Below are 26,648 nucleotides of genomic sequence, written 5' to 3'. Positions count from 1 at the left end.
CTAAAGTGACAACAGCATTGTATTGGCATCAAAATAGGCCTGAAGACCAGTGGAATAGAATAGAAGTCATAGGAATCAAGACACATACTTATAGTTATCTGATATTTGACAAAGTTACCAAAAATATATGCTGGAAACAAGGTCTTTTTAATGAATGATGCTGGGAAAACTGGATGTCCATACAGAAAAGAATCAAAATAGATCCCTCTCACCCTACAGAAAAGTCAAGTCAAAGTAGATCAAAGACTTTTAGCAATAAGCCAGAAAACTTGCAACTGCTAGGAGAAAACACAAGTCAACATTCTATCCTGTTGGTGCTGGCACTGACTTTCTTAAAAAGACTTCTAACTCAAGTAATAAAACACCAATCAATAAGTGAAATGCCATAAAATTATAAAGCTCTGCACAGCAAAGGAAATATTAGGAGTATGAAGAGAGACCCTACTGAATGGGAGAAGATCTTTGCCAGCTACTTCTCTGACAGGGCATTAATATCCAGAAATATAAAGAATTCAAATAGATTAACACCAAAAAAAAATAAAAATTAAAAAATAACCCTATCATTTCAATAAATGGGCAAAATAACTGAACAGATATTTCTAAAAAAAAATTACAAATGGCCAACAAATGATGAAAAAAAAAAGTTTAGCATCTCTAGCCATCAGGAAAATGTAAATTCAAACTATACTAAGATTTCATCTCATTCTAGCCAGAATGGCAATTGCTAAATTAGATCAATATATATTGCATGCTTTCATAATTATATCAAAGTGGATTCTACTGTCACTAAAAAGAATCAATATAAAAAGAGTACAAATAATAAATGATAGCAAGAATGTGGAGGAATAGGTACACTCATACATTGTAAGTTGGACTGCATATTATTACAACCACTCTGGAAAGCAGTATGGAGATTCCTCATAAAACTATGCATAGAATCACCATATGATCCAGCTATCCCACTCCTTGTTATTTATCCAAAAGAACTAAATTTATCATTCAATAGTGATACAGCTACATCAGTGTTTATAGCAACATGATTCACAATAGCCAAATTATGGAACTAGCCCAACTGGTTGTCAATAGATGAATGGATTAAGAAAAAGCAATAAACACACACACAAAAAAAAATGGAGTTTTACTCAGTCATAAAGAAGAATAAAATTATGGCATTTGCAGGCAAATGGAAGGAAATGGAGAACATCATGCTAAGTAAAAAAAGCCAGACTCAGAAAAATCAATTCAATGTTTTCTCTCACATGCAGAAGCTAGAACAAAGTACGGAGAAAGAAGAGTAGAGGTCAGATATAAGTACAGAGGCAAGTCAGTGGAGTATAAAAAGGAGATTGAGGGTAAGGCAGGAGGGTCAGGAAAACAGAGAAACTGTGGAAGGAATTCAACAAAATTATGCTTCATGCATATACACAGAGTCAATGTAATTCCCATCAAAATTCCAATGACGTTCTTGACAGAAATAGAAAAAGCAGTTGTGAATTTCATTTGGAAAAATAAGAGACCCAGAACAGCCAAAGCATTCATTAGCAAGAAAGTGAAGAAGGAGGCATCATAATACTAGTCCTCAAAGTATACTACAGAGCTATAGTAACAAAAACAGCATGCTATTGGCACCAAGACCCCTGGAATAGAAGACATAGAGACAAACCCATATAAATATGGTTATTGCATACCAGGAAAAGGTGCCAAAAACATATGTTAGAGAAAAGATAGACTTTTCAACAAATGGTGCTGGGAAAATGGAAATCCATATGCATAGAATGAAATTAATAATGATCTCTCATTCTGCACAATACTCAACTCAAAATGTATCAAAAATCTAGAAATTACACCAGAAACCCTGCACACACTAGAAGAAACTGTAGGCCCAACACTCCAACATATCAGCTCAGCTACTGACTTCTTGAAACAAGACTCCTTGTTAAAGCACAATAATTAAAATCAATAATCAATATATGGGATGGTATCAAACAAAAAGCTTCTTAACAACAACGAAAACAATCAAGAATATAAAGAGAGAGCCTATGGAATGGGAGAGAATCTTTGCCACTTGCACCTCAGATAAGCTGTTAATTTCCAGGATATACAAAGAACTCAAAAAACTTAACACCAAAAACACAAATAACCCAATCAATAAATGGGCAAAAGAACTAAATAGACACTTGTCAAAAGAACAAATATTAATAGTCAACAAATATATAAAAAAATGTTCTATATCTTTAGCAATTAGAGAAATACAAATTAAAACTACACCGAGATTTCATCTTCTGTTAGAATAGCAATTTTCAAGAATACAAGTAACAATAAATGTTGGTGAGGATGTGGGGAAAAGAGTCTGCTCATACATTGCTAATGGGACTATAAATTGGTATAACCACTCTAGAAAGCAGTATGGAGCTTCCTCAAAAAACTAGGAATGGAACCACCACTGACATGGTTATCCTACTCCTTGGTATATATCCAAAGGAATTAAAATCAATATACTACAGAGACTCAGTTTATAGCAGTACAATTCACAATAGCTAAGCCAAGGAGCCAAACTAGGTGCCTTTCAACAGATGAATGGATACACAAAATGTGGCGTATATACACAGTGGAGTATTATTCAACCATAAAGAAGAATGACTTCATGACATTTACCTGTAAACAGATGGATCCAGAGACTATCATGCTAAGTGAAATAGACCTGTTGCAAAAAAACAAATGTCAGATGTTTTATGATATGTGGAATCTAACCTACAGTAAGGGGTGAGTATGGAATAGAAGTTCAGTGGATTAGGCAAAGGGTAATGAAGGAAAGGGAGGAGGTATAAGAAAAGGAAAAGACAGTGGAATGAATCTGACATAACTTTCCTACGTACATATATGAATACACCACAGTGAATCTCACTATCATGTACAAGAAACTAATTTAAAAAATAATAACTATGGATAAATGGCAGAAAAATCAATAGAGGGAACGGAGCAAGGGTAGGGAAAAGTAAGGGGAAGAAGAAATACTGGAGTCAGAATTAGAATAATGTATATTCCAATGCTCATATAATTATGTCAAAATGTATTCTACTGTCACATATAACTAAGGACCAATTTTAAAAAAAAAGAATAGATGGACAGTGTCTATATCTATCCTTCTTTCCATTTCTTATGGAATGTACTAAACAAGAGCAAGGGCTGAGTGCTGTTCACCCCTTCTTCTTTCTGTGTTGTACACCAAGCTGCCAGTTGCAATGGCCTAAGACTAAAGCTGGGCCAAATCTCAACTTCTCTTCTCCCCAGTATAAAATAGGATGGGAGAGGAAGTTCTATCAGTTGAAATTTTGTCTGCACAGACCAGATAATACACTCCCAGAGTGGGGCAGTTGTAGAGTTTATGGGTGGAATTCCAGCAAGTGGGACTTAGATCTAATCAGCCCTCAGGGTCTTTGCTGGTTTCTGCTCTGGAGAGATTAGATCAACATACTACTAGTGCCTGGAAGTTGCCTATCTCGGTTGGGAGTCTGGTTCTCAGGAGCCTCCCAAGGATTCTACTTGCTTTGGTTTAGATATGAGGTGTTCCCAAAAATTCATGTGTGAAACAATGCAAGAAAGTTTAGGTGAATGATTGAGTTATAAGAACATCAACCCAATCCATGAATTAATCCCCTCCAAGGGATTAACTGGATGGTAACTGTAGTCAGGTAGAGGTTGGCTGGAGGAGGTAGGTCATATAGGACATGCCTTTGGGATATATATTTTATATGTGGTGAGTGCAGACTCTCTCTGCTTCCTGATGTGAGGTCTTGAGCCATTTCCCTCCACCACATTCTTCTGCCATGATGATCTGCCTCACCTTGAGCTCCAAAGAATGCAGCCAGCTGTCTGTGAACTGAGATCTCTGGAACTGTGAGCCTCTAAAACTGTTCTTTTAGTTAGGAAAAAATAAAAGCTGACTAAAACAATACTTGTGGGGGGAGAGGAGTCAATCCTTCACCCACCCTGTTGCCCATGAACATGGCCTTTCCAGGTTTCCCAGGCTTAGTCCCTGCATGTAGTGCCACCCACATGTTCAGATTCCAGACTACTTCAGCAGATCACATGAACCAGACTCAAAGGTGAGCTCCCATTCACTTTTCCCATTTGAATCCCCCTGGGTAAAATATTTTCTGTGCCTGCTTCACTCCCATTTTGCTAGGTACACCCCAGTCTACATGGAATGCATTTGCCAGGACAGTGTAGCCCTGTTTGCTCTGATATTCCAGCTCCCACAGCCACCTCAAGGTGGCTCCACCTCAGCTCTCAGCAGCCAAAGTCGTGAGTGGAGAGATACTGGGCACTTTTCAAGCACCAGTGCACAGTGCAGCTTCTGGATCAGCTAAGGGAAGGCTCCTTTTCTGACCTCAAGTTTTTCTGTACTAAATCTGTCTGTTGTGTTTCTCTCTGTGTTCCTCCTTCCTCTGGGTTAAACTACCCCTACCACTGCTGACACAACCAGCTTAGCTCCAATGTAGTCTTTCTTCTTTGTTTAATTTACCCCAAATTTCTGACTCTCTAAGAGATACTCTGACTGTCCAATATAGAGTTTTAGTGAAATCCCTCTTTCTCCCACCTAACAGAGAAGCAGTATTCCTGCTGCTTGAATCCCAAGCCATACAGCAACTAAGAAGGCAGGCTCCCTCTAGCCCACCATCTTGAATCCCTCAGGAACTATGGTTTCTTAAAGAATTTTTCAGACTTTTAGATATAAAAATTTATACTTTAATATCTTTTATATATTTCATAGGGATAATTTCAAACTTTAAACTTCAGCTTTATTAAAAACATGCTGTATTATTCTTCTGGTGGAAATTTCATTACAGACCAGACTCTAGTCCAAGCTCTAGCATCTGGGAACCACTGCTACAGATCAAAGGAATAAAACCTCAAGAAAAGGAAATAACTCTGATTCTGGTCATTAAGGAATATAACTTTTAATAGCACAATGTAAGGAAAATGAGTTAGCATGGTAGAGAAAGCATCAATTAAGAGGCAACAGGAAGAGAGAACACAATGTTGGATCAGAGTCTAGCCAATATTACTTTTAGACAAAGTTTACTTGTTGGGGCTAGGCTTGAGATATCTATTACCTGCCTTCATGATGCCACTGGTTTAGTGACATAATAAAATATACTAATATCTTGTAACTAGTACTAGTCTCTGTCTTCCCTATATTTATTGTGGAGCCCAAAGGACAACAGGATAGTCAAAATGTTGAGGCAGCAGTTTTCATCCTAGAATCAGTAAAAATAAATACTAATGTTTATAGTAATGCTCTAGATCATCATCCAACAATTAAAAAAGAACAAATTAATAAATCAACAACCTGAATGGACCTCAAAAACATTACATTAAATGAAAGAGGTCATATAAAAAAGACATATGCATGCTGTATGACTTCATTTACATGAAATTCTTAGAAAAGGCACAAGTAATCTAAAATGGCAAAAAGCACATCAGTGTTTGCCTGGGACTGGGGACAAAGGGAAGAGACTGACAACAAAAGAGCAGAAGAAGCCAGGCGCAGTGGCACACACCTGAAATCTCAGCAGTTCAGGAGGCTGAGACAGGAGGATCATGAGTTCAAAGTCAGCCTCAGCAACCATGTGGTGCTTAGCAGCTCAGTGAGACCCTGTCTCTAAATAAAATACAAAATAGGACTGGGGATGTGTCTCAGTGGTCATGTGCCCCAGAGTTCAATATCCAGTACCAAAAAAAAAAAAAAAAAAGAGGAGCAGAAGAGAACATTTTAAATGATAGAAATGTTTTATGCATCGACTATAGTGGTGGTTAAACAGATGCATACATTTGTTAAAATTCATCAGATTATACACTTAAAATGGATAAGCTATATTCAATAAAACTGATTTTAAAATATAAGTGTACATAGATGTGTATATATGTTTTATACACACACACACAAACACACATATACACACATATATACTTATACACATGATTCTTTTTAGAGTCACACCTTTGGAAATACAAAGAAAGATACAACTACTTTTCCCAGAAAAAAATATGGTTGTATGCATAGTCTTCCATACAATTCAGGGGCACCAAAGATCAAAGCCCATGGATGCCAAATGAAGAATTTTAGTTTACACCTATATAAACCCAGTATTTTAGAAATCTGAGGATGTGAAGATGTGAAGATCTGAAGAAGCCTGAGTATGTGTTCACAATTCCTATAATGATGTCAGAAGAGTAGAATCATAAAAACATAATTTTGTAAAGAGTGCCTAGAAAGCAGGCAGTAGCAATGTGGAAGAGAATCATACTTCCTTAATATAATCACTAACATTTCTTTCAAGCAAACGTACTAAGTATGTAGGCTTTCATTACCATTGGTAACTCACCCTCAGCTTGATGATGTAGATTATAAAACTCTCGGGCAATGATATCTGCCAGTTTCTCACACCATTTTTTTGATGGACAAAAAAGTAATACTGAATGGTTATCACGAACGATCTCATAACACAAACTAACAACATGGTCTTCATCACCCTAAAAAAGAAAGAGAAATAACGACCTCAGTGGTACTTTTAAAACATTTTCATACCAGGTGTGTTGGTACACACCTATAATCTCAGCAACTGAGGAGGCTAAGACAGGAGGATCATAAGCTGGGAAGCTAGCCTTGGCAACTTAGCAAAACCTTATCTCACAATAAAAAATAAAAAGGGGCCAAGAATGTAGCTCAGCATTCCTGGGTCCAATCCTCAGGACCACAAAAAAATTTCCTCACACCAGTTTAAAATCATTCACTTTTCTTCACAGGAAAAATTTTATTATTCAAAGGCATAATAAAAAATCAGCTACAAAGTCCATAACAAAATAGAAAACAATCCAGGCATGGTAGCGCATATCCATAAATGTAGCTACTCAGGAAGCTGAGGCAAGAAAATTAAGAGTTTGAGGCCTACCTGGGCCACATATAAATGAAGATACTAGGTTCTGAGAAGTTTTGTGATTCAACTACTATCTTAACCTTATCAAGTATTACTATTAAATGTCAGAAGTAGGTCTAACTCCCAAATGATGTGCTTTTCATTCTATATACTATAATTATACCTACCATTTAATATAAGGTTAATTTTCCACATTAGTGTTTAGTTTAAACTAGCATAAGAAAATCTTTTCCTAGTTAAACAGAAAAATCCACAAAACTAAGTATATTCTTAAAAATGGGTATATCATATATCAGGAAACGATGGTCAAGGCACAACTACATTTCCTCCTTCACTATCACCATCAGTTCTTTAAAGTGAAACTGACTGGCTTAGTTTTAATTCTAGTGGATGTGGAACATGCATTCATCTATTTTGCAACCTCTCATTATATTCCAAAAATTGTTAACTTGCTAGAAAATGACATTAAACACAATGATACCAAGAGCTATGATATAAAAATAATGACTTACCTTCACTTGTAGCATGGGTTGAAATTCCCTCACAAGCTTCATTGAAGAGTCATATATGGAATTTCCAATTTTTACTGACTCCAAAAGTGGTACAGGGCGAAAGTCAGTATGATAGAGTTCAGCATTCAACCAGGAAGCCACAAGCTCCAAATTAGGAAGAGTAGCACTCATTCCAACAATCTGTACAGCATTAGACAGAGGACTGGCTAAATCTGCCTGGCTATGAAAAATAAATGAAACTCACATTAAAAAACAGTATATTGGGACTGGGTTTGTGGCTTAGAGGTAGAGCACTCGCTGACCATGTGTGAGGCACCAGCTTTAATCCTCAGCACCACATAAAAATAAAATAAAGATATTGTGTCCACCTATAACTAAAAAATAAATATTAGAAAAAAAACACAGTATATTAACAAGTAGTGGTGCTAATAATGTTCTTGGGCATGTCCTTTGGCATACACATGCATATAATTTTTTAGGGAACAGGATCTAGGAATAAAATTACTATATCATTGATTACTAGGTCACAGATCTTCAATTTTAAGAGATAATGCCAAACTGTTTTCCAGAGAGTCTGAACCAAAGTAACACTCCCACAGTATATGTGTATTCTATTGTTCCACAATCTTGTCATTACTTAGTATTATCAATCTTTTTAATGTTAGCCATTCTAGAGAGCAAGTTGTAAACATGAAAAAGTAATTTCTATTTTTCTGATTACTAATGAGACTAGCACCATTTCATGTATACAGACCATTGGGAAACTGTCTTTCAAATGTCTATTCAAGTTCTTCATTGATATATTGGGTTATTTATGTATTTCTTATTCATTTGTAGAACTTTTAAATTTTCTGGAAAGTGACTTTCCTTTTTCATTTATTTTTGCATTTAATTTTATCATTTATTTCCTTTTACTTCTGTGGCATTATTTTATTATTCTTTTTCAAAGTTTCTTGAAATGGATAATTAAATAACATTTCCCGTCTGCCTTCTATAATAAGATAAACATTTCATACTATCAATTTCCCTTTAAAAATAACTTTCGCTGCATTTCACAATTTTGTTGAAATATTTTTCTAGTTCAAAACTATTTTCTAATTTCTATTGTGATTAATTTTTTTGACCCAAAATGAGCCTAAAACATATTGCTTAATTTCCAAACATGTAGGCATTTTCAGCTTGTGCTTTGCTTATCCTTATTCCTAACTCCATTCTTCTGTTGTCAGAGAATATATTTTTCCTAACTCCATTCTTCTGTTGTCAGAGAATATATTTTAAGTCATTTCAAACCTTTGAAATATGTTAAGACTTTCTTTATGACCCAGCATATGATAAATCTCTTCATAAATGTTTCATGTGGAACTGACATGTACTCTGACATTTTTTGCTAATTATTATACATGTATCCATTAGGTCAAAATTGCTGATTTCATAGTAATATTATCATATCCATAAAGATTTGGGATACAGATGGTTATCTGCTTGTTCTATCACATACTGAGAAAGAAAAATGTGCTTAAATCTCCACAAAATGGAAAGAGCCTATTAAGTGTCCAGCAAGACATATTGGTACAAAATTTCAAAACATAGGGAAAGAAAGGAGCTCCTAAAAACTCCCAGACAGAATTTTAAAAATTTATACAAAGAATGAATGATCAGCATGGCATTGGATTTCTCAATAAAATGGGAAAGTAAAGCCATGACAATTCTGAAGGAAAAACATTCCCAATCTTGATTTTTATGTCCAGACAATCTATGAAAATAATTGCAACACATTTTCAAACACACAAGTTCTCAAATAACCGATAACCATGATAGTGTGTTCACAGAAATAAAGTGGTACTTCCGAGAAGACATCCCCACCAAAGTAAGGAAATAAATGAAAAGAAAGACATGTGATCCAGAAAGGGGGCTCTACCTGAAGTAAAAAGCAATAGAAATGAGTGATAATGGTGAAGGGAGATCCCAGATGACTGCAGCACAACACAAGTACAGACTAACCACCTTTCAGATTGGAACAACTCAGAAGGCTTTAGGAGAAACATCTTCAAGATGACAACTTTGGTAGAATATCAAATGTGCTGGAATATAATGGAGATTTACACAATTGAGCAAGAGGCTATGGATATATTAGCAATAAATGCATAAGGAAACCAAGCCATTAAAAAATACATTTGTTAATTTCAGAGAAAAAAAAGGCTTTTTAGAAAAGTAAAAGTAATTACAGTTTATAATAGCTCAGTGGTTAATGGCATTCAGACAGTCACATTACTATGACACTGAATAACGATCTAAGCAAAATTAGAATATAATTATATCTAGAGAGTAGAAACAGGATCAAAGGAGAAAGAGAGACTATACAGAATGGGGGAGAAGATTGGGTATTGTTGCATAGAGAATATAAGAGAACCCAATCTTCATGTTCCATAGTAAGAAGTCAATATAAAAGAACTCAAGGAGCAGCATTTAGAGATACTAGTGTAAATACAAAAACAAAAACCTAGAAGATTTGAAAGTTGTTGCCACTGAGAAGTAGGAGTTGAAGAACCACTATTTGACAAAATAAGCGTTACCTGCTTAAATTATATGTAAATAAAACTGACAAACAGAAAAACTAGATTTCCAAAACCTATTGCAAAACTATGTACACTGAAATAAAGCAATGAGCAGTCAAGTCTTAGAATGTTTACAAAGTAATCTAAAATTAGTTTATCTAAAGAACTCATTTTAGAACAAAAACTACTATACAGTTGCTCTAAATAAGGAAAGTACCGTCCTCTTTTAGTTTAACGCCTACTTTTGCAAACATTTTTCCAACATTGTTTGAAATCTCAAGAATTCAGTTATTTCAGCTACTCACCTAGATGCTGATTTCTGAGTAATATAGCAAATCTTGGTCAGCAAAAGTTCCAGCAAATATCCTCGGTGAGAGTCTCCCAACATATGTAACTCATCCACAACCACCATTCCTAAAAAGATTTTCCAGATACCAAGTTTTACAAAATCATAATTCCAAGAAGACTTTTAAGAGATTCAACATCTTATACCCTACAGTAAGCATTTACCTTTATTTATTATAAATGATGCAGATTTCAAACCATAAAACAAACAACAACAACAAAAACAAAAAACAGATTCCACACAATGGGCAATTCTTTTCCTGGATATATTCTAAAGCTAAAAACCAATGATTAGCTGACTTAGGTCTGTCCAAACCCAAGGAAAACTGCCTCTTGTTACTCACTTCCAAATTGGTAACCTTACAGGAATGATATATCAAAGATTTCTATGTCAGTTATACAGTGTGTCAACTTTTTTTAGGAGGAAACAACCATATTCACATTAGAAAGTTGTGCCAAAAAAAAACAGAATCAGGTCAAAAAGAAACAGATGATTTTAAGGAACTTTTTAAAATGATAGACTACTGCAAAAGATAAATATGATCATAATGTCCTTCTCCCTACTTAGAGAATTGAACCAATCTATATACTTGAAATAATACTGAAAATTTAGTGTCAACCCATGCCTTCTTTGGTAAACATTTTTGTGACTTCAGTGTTTCACATGCACTGGTATCTCCCGCAATGGATCCCACCAAAATCAGGACCATTCAGACAACTTCCTAAGGACATGGGATACTCTTTTTCCTTAGCAGTAAGGTTTTCCAAAGTCCTGCTATTTGTTGAATTATTCCAGAATTTATTTATCATCCAAAAATGTTTATTTTACCTAATATGCCAAGCATTGCACTAGATACACTGGAAATAACATTTAATAATATTATTATAATCCTTAAGATATTTGACATCCAGTGGAGTCACAAGTAATAAAACAGTTGATACAAATTGTGACTCTCCTCGGACTATACCCAAAGGACTTAAAAACAGCATACTACAGGCACACAGCCACATCAATGTTTATAGCAGCACAATCCACAATAGCTAAATTGTGGAGCACACCTAAATGCCCTTCAGTGGATGAATAGATGTAAAAAAAAAAAAATGTGGCATATATACACAATAGAATTTTACTCAGCAATAAAAGAGAATAAAGTCATGGCATTTGCAAGTAAATGGATGGCATTTGAGAAGATAAATGCTAAGTGAAGTTAGCCAATCCCAAAAAAACAAATGCTGAATGTTTTCTCTGATATAAGGAGGCTGGCTTATAGTCGGGTAGGGATGGGGGGGCATTGGAGGAATGGATAAATTCTAGATAAGGCAGAGGAGTGGGAGGGAAAGGGAGGGGGCAGGGGATTAGCAAGGATGATGGAATGTGATAGACATCATTATCCAAAGTACATGTATGAAGACACGAATTGGTGTGAACATACTTATGTACAAACAGAGGCATGAAAAACAGTTCTATATGTGTAATAAGAATTGTGATGCATTCCGCTGTCATGTATTCAAAAAATAAAACCAATTTAAAAAAAAAAAAAAGAAAATTCAACAGGGCAGAGCAAGTAGAAATAGGAAAAGGCCACACAAAAGTTTTGCAGAAGTCACACTCTGTTTCTTTGTATTCAACCTGTATGCCATCTATTTTTTTATAGTGTTTGCTTTATAGTAAAACATTTAATTATTGTGGTGAAAGTGGAATTTGTTTTGCTGTTTCAAAAATAATAAATAATATTTTTTAAAAAAAGACAAATTGATTGTGATTTCTTTCTCAAAGGCTTTATAGAATAGAGTCCATGTCTCATATTCTTTGATCCTGCCTCAACATTACCATGGTATTTTTGTATATTTTATTTATTAAATTGTGAAGGATTGCACTATTGTGATACATAAATATTTTATAAGTGCATTATTATTATATATAATAGGAGGGTTGATTCTGACATACTTAAAATTGCATATAACATGATTTGCTCCATTTCAATCCCCAATACTTCCCCTTACTCTTCACTCCCCCCACTACAATCTCCTTTCCTTACTGTTCTTCCTTCTATTTTTTGTTAATTAGTGCAATATAGTTGCACATAAAAGTGGAATTCATTGTGATATATTCATGCATACACAGCATAATTTGGTCAATGTCATTTCACAGTTCCTTCCGTTTCCCATCCTTCCCCCTCCCCCTTGAAACCCTTCCTTTACTCTCCTCCCTTTTATTTTCATGAGATCCCCCTTTTTAATTCACTATTTCTCTATAGCTTCTGCACATAAGAGAAAACAGCTGACCATGATGTTTTCAAGTTCACCAGGTTCTCAATGAGTAGCTGAAATTCTTGCTGATTTTGCTACCACCATAACCATTTTATTCTAGTGGCCACATCTTAAATGGCCTTTTAGTAGTTAAAAATAAATCTAAAAAATGAGGTAGAAAATTATCCCAGGGTCCCAAATTCAAATACAGTTTCTGTGGCTCCCTATTATTTCCCTTTTGAATGGTAGTCTCTGGGTCTAGGCCTAATCAAGATATCATAGCATCAAAATATAATAATGGATACATAATACACGAATTGTGGAGAGGGCAGATCCAGCCTCAAATGCTTCTTTCTATTCCTGGTAAAGTTTAGACAAAAAAGAAGAAATGAGAAAAGACTGAGGCTCAAAGATATCATCTCTGTTTTCGAAAGCACAAAAATCCAAGGTAGTAAGATCAATAATAGCAGAACACAAAACTTGTATTTTTTAATGCAGATTTCCTAATATTTCAGATGCCAATTCTTGCCTCCAGAAGTAGATGACAGATAATGGAATAACAACATGGGACATATAGAAATCACAGTAGCTCCCCTTTATTTAATCAAAAATAACAACAGAAAATGTGTTTAATTTTCTAATTTTTTGCCTGGAATGGTAGTACATACCTGTAATTCCAGCAACTCAAGAGGCTGAGGTGGGAGGTTCACAAGTTCAAGGCCAGCCTGGGCAACTTAATGAGACCTTGTCTCAAACAGTAAAAGGGTGGGGATATAGCTCAGTGGTAGAGCACTCCTGAGTTCAATTCCCAGTAGTGCCCAAAAAAACATTTTTGTATTTTCTTACCCAGTAGATCCATCTTATTCTCCTCTATGAGGCGATTGATAAGACCATTGGCTCTCTCAATTGTGCAGACAGCAATATCCAAGGAAGAGAAATGCCCTGTTGGAGAGGTACTGCCCATGTACCCATCAACTTTTATTCCTACTTCCTGAAACAGGCTCTGAATTGAGTAAAAAGAAACAATACGGGTGGTAAAAGGTCAAAATATATCAATTACAGGTAGATTCCATTCCAGAAAACAGACATAAGCATTTAAAGACATTTATCAGATTAATCTCAGTTGTTCCTGGCCAGGACTTTCTGTTTTTATTTTGTTTTGTTTTAAAACCATATACTAGAAATATTAAGTTTAGAAATGACAAAGCTTAGTGCAGGAATTCCTATTAAGACAGAGTCAAATAAAATTAAGTACATCATTTTAATGATAGTATTTAATAACCTACAAAGTTCTAAGAGGTATTTATAAAAATTGGAGAAAATTTACCTTAAACACTAACATTTTTAATTTAATAAACAGAAATAAACTAGCTGATTTTAACACTAATTTAACATTTTAAGGAATTTGCTATTTTTTCTCTAGCTTCTGCACATGAAAGAAAATATCTGACCATGTTATTTTCAAGTTCACCAAGTTCTCGATGAGTAGCTGAAATTCTTGCTGATTTTGCTACTACTATAACCATTTTATTCTAGTGGCCACATCTTAAATGGCGTTTTAATAGTTAAAAATACATTTTAAAAATAAGGTAGAAAATTATCCCAGGGTCCCAAATTCAAATACAGTTTCTGTGGCTCCCTACTACTTTCCTGTTGAATGGTAGTCTCTGGGTCTAGGCCTAATCAAGATATCATAGCATCAAAATATAATAATGGATACATACATACACGAATTGTGGAGAGGGCAGATCCAGCCTCAAATGCTTCTTTCTATTCCTGGTAAAGTCTTTTTATTCTACTAAATATAGTCTTATTATTCTACTAAAGACCAATAATGGAAGAAAAGTCTTTAAAAGTTTAATTCTGTGGGACTTTAATATTAATTTTTTTTAGTTTAACTTTTTTTTTGAGAGAGAAAGAGAGAGAATTTTTTAATAATTATTTTTTTAGTTTTCGGTGGACACAACACCTTTATTTTTATTTTTATGTAGTGCTGAGGATCCAACCCAGCACCCCGCGCATGTCAGGCAAGTGCGCTACTGCTTGAGCCACATCCCCTACTGCTTGAGCCACATCCCCAGCCCCAAGTTTAACTTTTAACTAACATACCTTCTCAATAAAAAGGATCCTTTCATCATTTAGTTATTTTGGGTATAAGTTGAGAAGTTGTTACCATGTAGGACCAGCTTTGTTGGCTATTTGGCCTCTGAAATAACTGTTAAAAAGATTTATAGAACCATAGAACTTTAAAGCTGTTCATTCAATCAATTTCCTCTGAGCATTTATTGAGTTAACCAATAGTGCAAAGGGTTAACATCCTCATTTTAAAAACAAAAACACTGAGGCCCAGCAGAGTGTGTGTCTGGGCTGAAGACACAGTAGTAAAACTGGGACTAAAACTCAGATTTTTTGGCCTAACAGTACAAAGATCTTTTCATTCCAATAATACTTTTTTTTTCAATGCAAACCACAACAATAAGTTTAATCTATTTTATGAAACACTTTATTTGTGAAAATGCCTTAAAAACCGTTAGTATCATATCAATGTAAACTACTATTCATGTTTTAAGAACAGAGGAACAGGTCACAGACCTGAAGCTTTACCTAAGCTCCAATGTATCTTGTTATTCAGCCCCTAAATGTTCCTAGTGTCCCTCAAAAAGGATAAGATATGCTTCCTTAAACACTCACTCCTTTCTACACTTCAGTCTAGTCCTACCATTTAGTTTTAACCCTGATTCTTAATTTGCATGGTTATAGGCCAATTGAAGTATTCTGTTTCCTTCCTAAGAAAAGTTTACAAATTTTTACATAAGGGCTCTTTCTTTCTTATTCAATAATATTTTTTTAAAGTTTCCCTCCATTAACTTTCAATGCTTTAATGGTCAACATTTAAATCTAGATGAGTGCAACAAGAGATTTTTCATTTCTTATATAATTCAATTTCAAATCAATAAGCCAAGGTTGCCAATAATGGGCGTTCACTATTTCAAACTTAGTACAAGAACATTACCTGGAGATAGTACTTCTTCTCTTTAGCCACAGAAACAAAGGGGAGAATAAACAAAGCTTTCTTTCGCATTTCCAAAACCCGCTTCAAAATGAGCAATTCTGCAACAAGAGTCTTCCCCGCACTTGTAGGAGCTAAAACATGATTATTCCACAAAGTTATAACAAAAAACAAGTAACATCTGGTACATCACTTGAATGTTTTAAGCCATATCTAATACTATGGAACCTAAGATGACCGTATCAGGAAAGTCTCAACTAACACTTGAAATCCTTATACCCTGAAAATCCCTAACTGTAAGCCAGCTTTCTAAATAGTCTCACACTAAAACCAGAGAGTAAAAAAGCTTCATATCAGCAATGAATGATGAATATTAGCAAGTACCTAGTTATACCTAAAGATTCTTCTCTTTAAATACTGCATGGCTAAAAGACCTGCTTGAGGAAGAAGATGAATACTTGTAACCTCTGATAGGAGCCAGAAGTTGAGGGAGAGGAGCTGTAAGGAAGCTTAAGGAAAGGAAACAGAACTTATGAGAAGGAAAGAGGAAAGGAATGACAAGCATGAGAAACAGCAAGTGCAAAGGCCTGGAAGAAAACCTGGCATGTTCAGGAGACAATGAGCGATTTAGTAAGCCTGGAATATGAAGTGATCCAGGGGAGCAAAAAAATAAAGAGACATAACAGAGACATGACAGAGAGTTTTATAATTCCAGAGTTTAAAGAGGTTAGACTATCCTAAAAGTAATGCAGAATGACAGATGAGTAAGGGAGTGACAAGATCATATTTGTATTTTATAAAGCTCTCTTTGGGTTGAAAGAGTGGGGCAAGAACAGAGGAAAAGGTCAAGCTCATTAAAAGATTATTATCTAAAAAAAAGACAAGGAGCTGAACCAGGCAATGGAGTTAAGAACAGAAAGAAGTAGTCAAAAGTAGTCAGAATCAAGAGATATTTAAGGTAAAAGACGCAGGGCTTTTTGATTAATTGTGTGAGCTGGTTAACACATTAATGAATGATACCCAAGTTTTGGTTTAAGCAACTGAAGTGGCTAGGTCATTCTTCCACTAGTCAGCATTTAGGAGTACTTCCTAGGTGCCAAAAACTATTTTATACTCTTACACATGTGAAATAACTTAACGCTTCCTAAATACTACCAAGTATCTTCCCTCACCCCACCTCTAAACAGTTTGCAAGATTATACAGCAAGTGAGTGATAACAGTTTTTAAAGCCACCCCAGTCCAACTCCTCAGCCCGAACTTATATCTTCTAATAAATTAATTATCTTATTCTGTTTTGTAGCCATAATGAAAAATCTGGGAGACTCACAATTTCAGAGAAAACTGACACAAGGAATTGTGTCTTACCAAATGATTAATTTCTAAAATCAGAGTGGTAATAAGCACAGGTTAAAAATTGCAAAAGTCAAAGTTGCCCTTGAAAACCCATGTATATCTTCTACAAAACATATTACATGTACTTTTGTACATATAACTCTATACAAAAAAGTCAATACACAAACATATAATGTATAATGCTCACACTCTGAAAAGCAACTGAGATCAAAGGAGGGAAGCAGATTTACATCTCCCATCTTAAAAATAGTAGAGAAATTAATGTGCATAAATCTGAATACCTGAATAAACTAAATTCTTTCCTTCCAAGACTTGTCCAAGCAAAAGGCACTCTGCCTGCCATTCAAACATTTTTTTTACACCAAAACTGTGATATTTCTCCAGAACTGCTTTAGGAAGTCCCCAATTTGCCAATAGCAGCTTGTCTACTTGGTCATCCAGGTCTGTTTGCTTGCATACCCCTTTCAGGAAAAACATAAACAATTAATATTTTAATTTAGTTCTAACATATAACCTTAGCAATTAGTCCTCTACTGTGTGTTGGAATTCTTATGTGTTGGAATGAAAGCACATCCTGACTTCAAGAAGCTTATGAGAAATTGACCATGTTCAGAAAGGTAAGAAAAAAACTGTTATTTGTATTTAATGGCTATAATATTTTTCTTTTTCTTAAAAGCTCTAAACAAAAAATTGTGTTAGGCACAATGGATAAGGCGTTTGGAACTACTCGTGCTCCTCACCGGAGACGTATTCATTACAAAGCTAAGTTGAAGAAGTTTCTATTAAGTTTTAGTGTTATAACCACTGCCCCAAAACAATGAAGAATTGGGTTAATGTTCAACTGGCACCCAACCCAATCTGAGAAAACTCTACAAATCCCTTCCAGCCTTCCCCTGGGCTCCAAACTGCCTGCGCTGTATCTGCGACCTGGTACAAGGATCTGTAAGGAGAAATTAGCACTCTAGAAGTAAACCCTCCCTCAGGTGAAGGGGTTTAAACGGCCAACCAGGAGGCTGTTTCTGCAAAGATCTAAAAACCCTGAAGTCACTTGAACTTGAGTACCGCGCGGTCAGTGAAAGCATGCCTATGTCTGAGCAGAAAGTGACCACAGCACCAGGCCCCAGTCACAAACGGAGGAGTGCGGAATTCCAGTGGATTGTGCCAACAAGCAAGCTCCACGCAGCGAGGACATCGTCCGGCCTGTGATCTGGCGAAACTAGCCACGTATCCCGTGGCCCCCAGGGTGCACAAGAGTACCTGCACCTGCGGCCTTCAGGCTGCGTCCCAAGCCCGGGGGTGGACTCAGCACCGGCCCAGACAGGAGCTGGGGGCTGAAACCGCTGTCGCCGCCGCTTCCCGAGAATGAATCTGAATCTGATCGCCGCCGTTTTCCACTCCGATGAAGAAGATTCATTGCAGAGTCTCCTGGGCTGTTCAGGACAAGGCATCCTCCCAGCGCCCTACCGTAGGGGAGAACTCCGGCCTGATGACAGATATAACTATCATCTTCCCGCCACCGTCTTCAAACTCAGACCTCCCAACCCATCCCCGGAACCATAGAGTTTTCGGTGGAGAGAGTAATCCGAAAACCATAGAGTCAAGGGAGAAGGAGCGGCTTGCGTTGTAATCCGAGACTTCCGGCTTCCAGCCTCCTTCGTGATCAATGTGACAGAATCAGGGTGGAAGTAAAAGTAAAGGAGGATAACACCAGAATCTACCCTCTTTTGAACATTACACAAAACATTATTCAAGAAAACCTAGGGTTTCTAATGGAACATAATTTGCGCTTTCTTCCTATGTATGACAGGAGGACAAAGACTAAGTCTATATACAATTTCTATTTTAGCCATCATACAGTGAGGAATATGGGATCCGGAATTGGGGATTGCTGGACTACAGACCCCTTCCATAGCCGTGTGAACGCTGCAAGGATGGGGCGGTAAATGTACTTGAGGGACCTCTCTGAGCCAAGAGCCTATTAAGGAATCTGTGCTCTGTTCTATAACAAGGTGGAAGCAAATGAGTTCTGAACGCAAAGTGATGCCCGCTAATTACCTAGTTGCATAGTTCACTTCACCAAGCAAACCTAGGAGATCACAGTCCTGCTCTAAAAAGCCTGGGCTCTTCCAGAGTGCTAAAAAACTTCAAAAGGGCTAGTCCAATTAAGAAGAAGAAAAAAGACTCTAATATGTTTGAGAAATAGCACACCAGACCTTCAGTTATCATAGGAAAACCTACCTTGTTTTTTTTTAAAAATTGCAATATACTAAAATTCCGCAAGGTGGAAACATTACTCCACGAAAGAAACGCTTTAGTCCTGCCTTCATTTCACCCAACTATTAATGAGCATCATCTACTATTGTAGTAGGGACAGCCAAGGCAAGGCACCAAACATAGCAGGAAACAGTTTTATTTGGCTGCAGCCAGGTTCAGAGGGCACAACTTTTGCTGTGATCAATCAATCCCCTGAACCCCGAGTTCAGGTAGTTTCAGAGTTTTATACCCAGCATGTAAGGGGAGGGGTTCAGAAGTTCACAGTCTGCAGAAGTTCACATAAAAGCAGTTTTTTTCTTTCACTCTTCTGGGCAAGTTAACCACTCAAGGACAACACCTGAGAAGGGGGGAGCTTCTTCTCCCCTTTCTTTCCTCCCCCTGCCAGCTGTTACCATGGAGCCCAATTGGTAACTTCTCCTATTTTAGAAATGTAGACATCTCTGTGAAGCCCCAGCTCAAGGCCAGAGGCCTTGCTTGCTCATTTCTACAAACTACTATACTGGATACCTGTTTGTGAAAAACTAGTAAGGGGGTGTCCAGCACCTGGAGTGCTGGTATCTTCCCGGCCAGTGGCCAAGTAAAACAGGACAATACAAAAATAGGAAGTTTATCTACATTGAACTCTTTTATAGAGACTCTTTTGCTGTCAGTCCTAAAATCAGCCATGGTGAAGATTTCTGGAGAAGCCCAGTTAAGCCTTTTCTGTAGAGAAAGGGGGTGCCACTTCACTGTATGCTAGGCACTGGGTATGTGGCAGTGAACTGGTGTGAAATGCTTTCTGATCTCAGAATGAAAGAGTAAAGAAGGAGACAGACAATGAACAAATAAATTAATAATTTTAAATTGTGATGTGTTCAGGGAGAAATAAAGTGCTATCGAAGAAATAAAAATTTCTTCAATAATGAGTGCTGTTTGAAATGAATGCTATAGAAGAAAAAAATTCTTCGATAAAAATATCAAAGGAATCCTAACTTACAATATAATCTTCATAGAGATTAGCAGTGCAGCTCAGGAGTCATCAGTCTAGGGTTTAAAGACTTAACTGTGTGATTTGGGACAACTTTCTTAGCCCCTTTATGCCTGCTTTCTGATCTATATGATGGGAGTAATTATAATAACAACCTGTTTGGTTCTTGTGAGGACTGAATGAGTCAATGTATATAAAGTGCTTAGAACAGGGATGGCATATAGTAAGTCCTATTCAGAGAAAATGATATTTAAGTGTTCTAATATAGTTTTCAATATATATATATATATATATATATATATATATCTGGGAAGATGGGAGAAGTAGAGGGTTGCCTTTAATTTTCATCCTTTCCTTTTCCTTTGTCTGTGTGGACTTTCACCTCTTAGAAAGTTTGCATGAATAATTGAGTGACTTTTCCATTGAAATTTCAGAGGTTATATGAAAAAATAAAAATTCACATAAACTATATTTATGAATTGACTAAAACAATTATTTATCAACTTTGAATAAATAGCTTATATGAGTGGCACTGACTCACAAAGGGCAAAAAAAGAAAGCTAGAAAATAAATGCAGTGAGAGTGGTGCTGGTTAGTCTTATGTGCTCAGGATAAAAGAGATGCTCGTTAAGAGGATTTTGTGTTTAAAGTCCAGTGTTTCTCAACTGAAAGAGGTCCAGTGGCTAAATATTAGGATCCCCTAAAGAGCTTTTAAAATATTCTACTCCTAACGATTCTGACTTAATTCGTCTGGGTTAAAGCCCAGGTGCTGGTATGTCTTAAAAACTCCCCAGGTTTTCTTACATGCTTCTGGAATTGAGAACCACTGGTATAGCCCAGGGATGAGGCTGACTTGAATTCAGGTGACCTTAGTGAAAAAGTTTTCATCAGTGGCTTAAATCTATAGGGGACCCTGAAGAAAGACCCATTTCTCCACAATGACTCAAAGAAGTAGAAATAGCTTACAGATGCTCCTTGACTTATGATTGGGAGGGGGTGTTCTAATAAACCCATTTTAAGTTGAAAATAAGTCAAAAACACATCTAATGCACCTAATCTACCCACCATTATAGCTCAGCGACACAATATAGGACATTAATTGCTTCTGCCTGGTGACTGCATCACTGACTGGAAGCCAAAGCTCACTAAAGCTGTCCAGCATCACATTGCAAAGGAGTATCTTACCAAACTTGCAGGCCCCAGATAAGTTCAAAATTCAAAAGTTGAAATATGGCCTTTATTGATGCATGTTACTTTCATGCTGTTGTAAACAAAATGAAACAAAAAAAGGCAAATTGGGCCATATGTAACTATTTTGAGAATTTTATCTGTATTCATGGAGAGCCATAACATGAAGAGTGTTAGATTTTTTTGTTCCAATTATCAATGTAGAAAACTTTTAGAAAAAGATGAGTAGGAAAGTCTACTGTATTTACTCATATTTTGTCTTTCTATGGTCTGTCTTCTTGCTTGATGTTCCAAGATTTTCTTTTAATGATTCCTTTTTTCTGTTTAGTGAATTTCAGTTAGCCTTTGGTTTTTTAGCTGTTGTTTGATTATTGTTGTTGTTTTAGGTTAGATCTCCTAGCAACAAATTATGACCATGAGCCAAAGAAACTTCTATTTTCCTATCTGATTCAAATGTATGATATGTCAAGATCATTGTACTGTCATGTGTAACTAATTGAAACAAATTTTTAAAAAGAAACTTCTATTTATTTAAATATTTAAATGATCAGGTCTATAGGGGTTTTTTCTGCTTGCTCTTCTCTTCTTTCTTCCTTTCTTCCTTCCTTCCTTTCTTTCTTTCCATATTTATTTTGTCACTGGAGATAAAATCCAGGAGTGCTCTACCACTGAATTACATCCTCAGCCCATTTATTTTTGTTCTGAGACAGGGTCTCACCAAGTTTCCCAGTGTGACCTCTAACTTGCGATCCTTCAGTTTTAGTCCCCTGAGTAGATGGGATTACAGACATGCACCACCATTGCTGGCTGAGGTATTTTGTTATAATAAGGGACTGACACCCTCTTTCTATATTCTTGGGAGAATTCAAATGTACTAGATTCAAGGAACCAAGCTTGAAAGAGTGATATGAAAAGTTATTTTATTCATCTTTTAATGATTGACATTTCAATCGCAAACTCTGGAGGAATGGAGTGTATATTGATGGTTGTGGGTGAGCCAGAGCAGGAGCAGCCAAGAAAGTGCAGGAAGCCCAGTGAAAAGCTGTTAGGTCTGTAGTCATCCAGGACAGAGAAGCTGGCTTGAATCCGGATATTTGCTTTTAGTTTAGTTTATGGTACTTGATAAGCTTTGGTTTTGAGGTTCTGTGTTAATACATCAATATTTCTGATCATGCTTTTATAACTTTTGTATTTTTTGTGAAACATAAAAAGGAAGAGATTAAATAAGAGTTCAATGAATCTATTTTGAAAAAAATCTTCTAGAGAAAAACTGAGAAAGATTAAGGGATTTGACAAAATTGAGATATCAAAGGAAAAACTCAAAAAGAAACAGAAATTCCAAGAAAAAGAGGGAGCAAGTGTGTGACAGAAAAGAAATCGTATAAGCACAATGAGCAAAAGAGGCCATGAAAAAGAGATAAGACTAACCTAAGTCAACAGAGATAGATGTATATTTTGATAAAAATGTTGAGAATCAGAGATTTGAGAGACTGAGACATTATCTAAGATGGGGAGGGTGGGTGCAGAGAGAAAGACTGAGTGAGAGAGAGAGAGATTGAGGGGTTTGGCGTGGAGCTTGGTGGTAGAGTGCTTGCCTCACATGGGTGATGCCATAGGTTCCACCCTAGCACCAAAAATAAAGAAAAGAGAGACATTGAGAATATAGTGGGTCACTATGAGAGCGATAAATTTAAAATATGAGTTTTGAAAGAGCTTCAGAGAGAGGAAGGGAGATAAAGGACAAATAGAGAAGAGAAGGAAAAAGGATGGAGAAGACAAGTAAAGAGGAATATAACAGGTTGACAGGTGAAACAAGTTGATGGGCATGAAAACCAAGAGACTCTAAAAAAGAGAGGGAGAAACTGAGAGGAAATAGAGATTTTAAGAGAGATGTTGAAATATGGTGTGATATTTCTCTGTACTGTGTTTACTCTGGAATGCCTGACAACCATCATCCCTTTTCCTGGATTGAGTCTTTAATGCCTACATCTTTTCTTTAATATTATCCATAGCTTCACATTCTACTTTTCTTTGAGTTCATTTCTCACTCTTGGCACATGGTGAATCTTCTCCTCCTCCTCCTCCTTCTTCTTTTTTTGTAGGATGCAGAGCGTGATCTCTGGTCTTTGTTTCTAGATCTTGTAGATTAATGTAAGACTTGTATCCTCTGGGCTAGCTGACAGGAGCAGGAAGGGCCTGAGTCAGAGTCCCCTCCCTAGTCCAAACAGACCTTGGCCTGGTCTGTTGTCATTATCATAGCTGATGTCAAAACTGATGTCATTATAGCTTGAAGTCAGAGTCAAGTGCATTATAGTCATAATTGACTGCCCCCTTGAGCCCCAGAATAGTATTTATTACTCCATAAATAATTGCATCAACATTCAATAAGAATGAATGTATCTATGAATGAGTAAGATCTCAGTCAGTTTGAATGTTCAACATCTCTAGCAATTAGAGAAATGCAAATTAAAACTATAATGAATCAGACATAACTTTCCTATGTTCATATATGAGTACACAACCAGTGAAACTCCATATCATGTACTCCACATCCCTTAAGAATAGGATCCTAATGAGAATAAGTTATACTCCATTCTGTATATGTCAAAATACACTATACTGTCATGTAATCCTAAAAACAAATTTAAAAACTAAAAAAAAATAAAAATTTCAGTCAATTTGAGGAACACCTTGGCAAGGACCAGTAGGCAAAGAATTACAGAGAGAAAATAATTAAAGACTAAAAAATAAAAGCATCAGCCAAAATGATAAAATGTACATACCAGACTCTCTGCACTATAGCTAAACAAGTTGAAACTCAGAAAGTTACAGAGATGATATCAGTTGAGAAATATGAAGAATAGAATAAGAATGATAAATTTAATGTAAATCCCAGAAGAAGTCATTAGAATGAAAAAAATCACAACATTCAAGAAAAACGTGGCTTAGAAATGTCTATAATTGAACTGGCACTTCAGCTGTGCTCAGGGGTCCTAGTACACAGCAATCAAGTCTATTATGTCCCATAACACAGGGGTTGTCATCGCTCTGAATGGGAAGAACTGTGTGTCCATGCTGCAGACAGGCACTTCAGAATCCAGGTGCAGATGGTGACCACGGACTTCAAATAGATCTCTTCTATGGTTGACCAGCTGTACATTGGCCTGGTGAAGCTCACCACAGACATCTAGACAGTTGCCCAGCACCTCAAGTTCGGGCTGACCTGTATGAGTTGAAGAAAGGTCAGCAGATTAAGCCTTATACCCTCATAAGCATGATCGCCAACTTCTTCTATGAGAAACAGTTTGGGCCCTACTACACAGTGTCTGTTATTGCTGGGTTGCACCTGAAGACCTTTAAGTCCTTCATTTGCTCTCTAGACCTCATTGGCTGCCCGATGGTAAACGATCCATGGTGACCTACGAGTTTGTAGTTAGTGGCACCTGTGCTGAACAAATGTACGGGTCTGGGAGCCCAACAAGGCTCCAAAACATCTGCTTTTGTTTGTTTGTTTGTTCTGTTTTTTTTGCTTTTTTGAAAAATATTGTTAATTGCCAATGGATCTTTATTTTATTTGTTTATATGTGGTGCTGAGAATCAGACCAAGTGCCTCACACATGCTAGGCAAGCACTTTACAACTGAGCTACAGCCCCAGCCTCCAGAACACTTGACTGAAACCACCTTCCAAGCCATGCTGAACACTGTGGACCCCAGAGGCAGTGTCAGGCATGGGAGTCATCATCCACATCATTAAGAAGGACAAGATCACCACCAGGACACTGAAGGCCTGAAGGACTCACCCTGTTCACAGAATCTGGTTTTGCTTTTTTCTTTCTTTCTTTTTTTTTTTAAAAAAAATAAAATAGCCTTTCTTTCATTAAAAAGGAGGGAGAAGGGGAGGGGAAGAGGGGGGGAGGGAGGGGGGAGGAGAGGGGAAATGTCCATACTTGAAGAAATTCAACAGCATTTAGAATGAAGACTTAAAATGAAACACAGAGAAGATAAATAAAGACAATCATTACCCGGACATTTTTGGAAGACTGGAAAGCATAAAAATTTTAAAAACAATTGAAATGTAAAGAAAGATTACCTATAAAGGAATAAAAGTTCAACTGTTAGCAGACTTCTAACATAAGTGAATTCTATACTCACCTGACCCATTAGCAAGAATGGCAATGTAATAAACATAATTTTAGGCAAAGAAAGTTTGAGAATATTTATAATAAAGAGACCAACTCTAGGGGCTGGGGTAGAGAGCTTGCCTAGCACATGTGTGAGGCACTGGGTTCAATCCTCAGCAACACATAAAAATAAATAAAGATATTGTGTGTCCATTGACAAATAAAAAATTATTTTTTTAAAAAAACCAACTCTAAAAGAACTACTTAAGAATCTATGTCATTAATAATAAAATAGTGCCCAAAAGATAAAGGGGGGTGAAAGAAGAGATGATGGCACAGAACTTGATAAAAATATAAGTAAATCTAAGTAACTATTTATGACAATAATAATAACTACTTTTAGGAACATAAAAGCAATTTTGATCTAAAATAATTTGCAAAAATAGCATGAAAGACTGAATTTTAACAAGAATTCATTGTCAAAAATCTAAAGAACATTTTATGGTTTGGTAGAATTATAAAGAAACTGAGTTTTTAATTTTAAAAACCAAAGCTGGGTATGGTAGCACCTACCTATAATCCTAGGGACTTGTGAGCCTGAAGCAAGAAGGTTACAAGTTTGAGGCCAGCCTAGGCAATTTAACAAGACCCTGTCACAAAAATTTAAAAATGTTAAAAGGCAGAAGACGTAGCTCAGTGGTAAAATGCCCCTGGGTTCAACCCCCAGTACCATGATAAATAAATAAAGAAACAAACAAACGACAAACTCAAGTATGTATGCTTTAAAAAAAAAGTAACTTTAACACTTGCATATAACGTATACACTATTGTGCAGGAGACAGAAAATAAAGTACAACCATTCCAAGAGAAGACTGGAAAAGCTAAAATGAACACATACAGAGAGAGAGATGGTACAAATTAAAGAGGTAGAAATAAATCTAAATATAACACTATTATCCTATCAAATGCTGATGGATTAAATCCATACTAGAATTTTCTGATTAGATTGCTGTCTTCCAAAGATACACCTAAGACTTTAAACAACATAGGTGTAAAAGTGAAGACAAGATTGTATTGAAAGAACACAGCCACATCAATGTTTATAGCAGCACAATTCACAATAGCCAACC

The 26,648-nt window shown here is 36.3% G+C and overlaps 1 protein-coding gene and 1 pseudogene across 1 annotated transcript in view; one reads left to right on the top strand and one right to left on the bottom strand.

Moving 5' to 3' along the window:
- Polq (DNA polymerase theta) overlaps window positions 1–18,603 on the bottom strand; it is a 100,110-nt gene extending 81,507 nt beyond the window's left edge. The window contains exons 1-7 of the mRNA XM_021727972.3: window positions 18,225–18,603; window positions 17,249–17,428; window positions 15,617–15,747; window positions 13,450–13,606; window positions 10,314–10,422; window positions 7,454–7,673; window positions 6,390–6,537 (exon numbers count right to left, since the gene is read on the bottom strand). Of these exons, the coding sequence (XP_021583647.2) occupies window positions 6,390–6,537; window positions 7,454–7,673; window positions 10,314–10,422; window positions 13,450–13,606; window positions 15,617–15,747; window positions 17,249–17,428; window positions 18,225–18,381 (1,102 nt within the window). The 5' untranslated portion in view covers window positions 18,382–18,603. The remainder of the gene's footprint in view (window positions 1–6,389; window positions 6,538–7,453; window positions 7,674–10,313; window positions 10,423–13,449; window positions 13,607–15,616; window positions 15,748–17,248; window positions 17,429–18,224) is intronic.
- Window positions 18,604–22,903: 4,300 nt separating this feature from the next.
- On the top strand, window positions 22,904–25,188 carry LOC101968919 (proteasome subunit beta type-3-like; annotated as a pseudogene).
- Window positions 25,189–26,648: the final 1,460 nt, after the last annotated feature.

This window comes from Ictidomys tridecemlineatus, chromosome 3 (assembly GCF_052094955.1).
Source record: "Ictidomys tridecemlineatus isolate mIctTri1 chromosome 3, mIctTri1.hap1, whole genome shotgun sequence".
NCBI classification, from domain to species: Eukaryota; Metazoa; Chordata; class Mammalia; order Rodentia; family Sciuridae; genus Ictidomys; species Ictidomys tridecemlineatus.
This window is presented reverse-complemented; position numbering and strand designations above follow the sequence as displayed.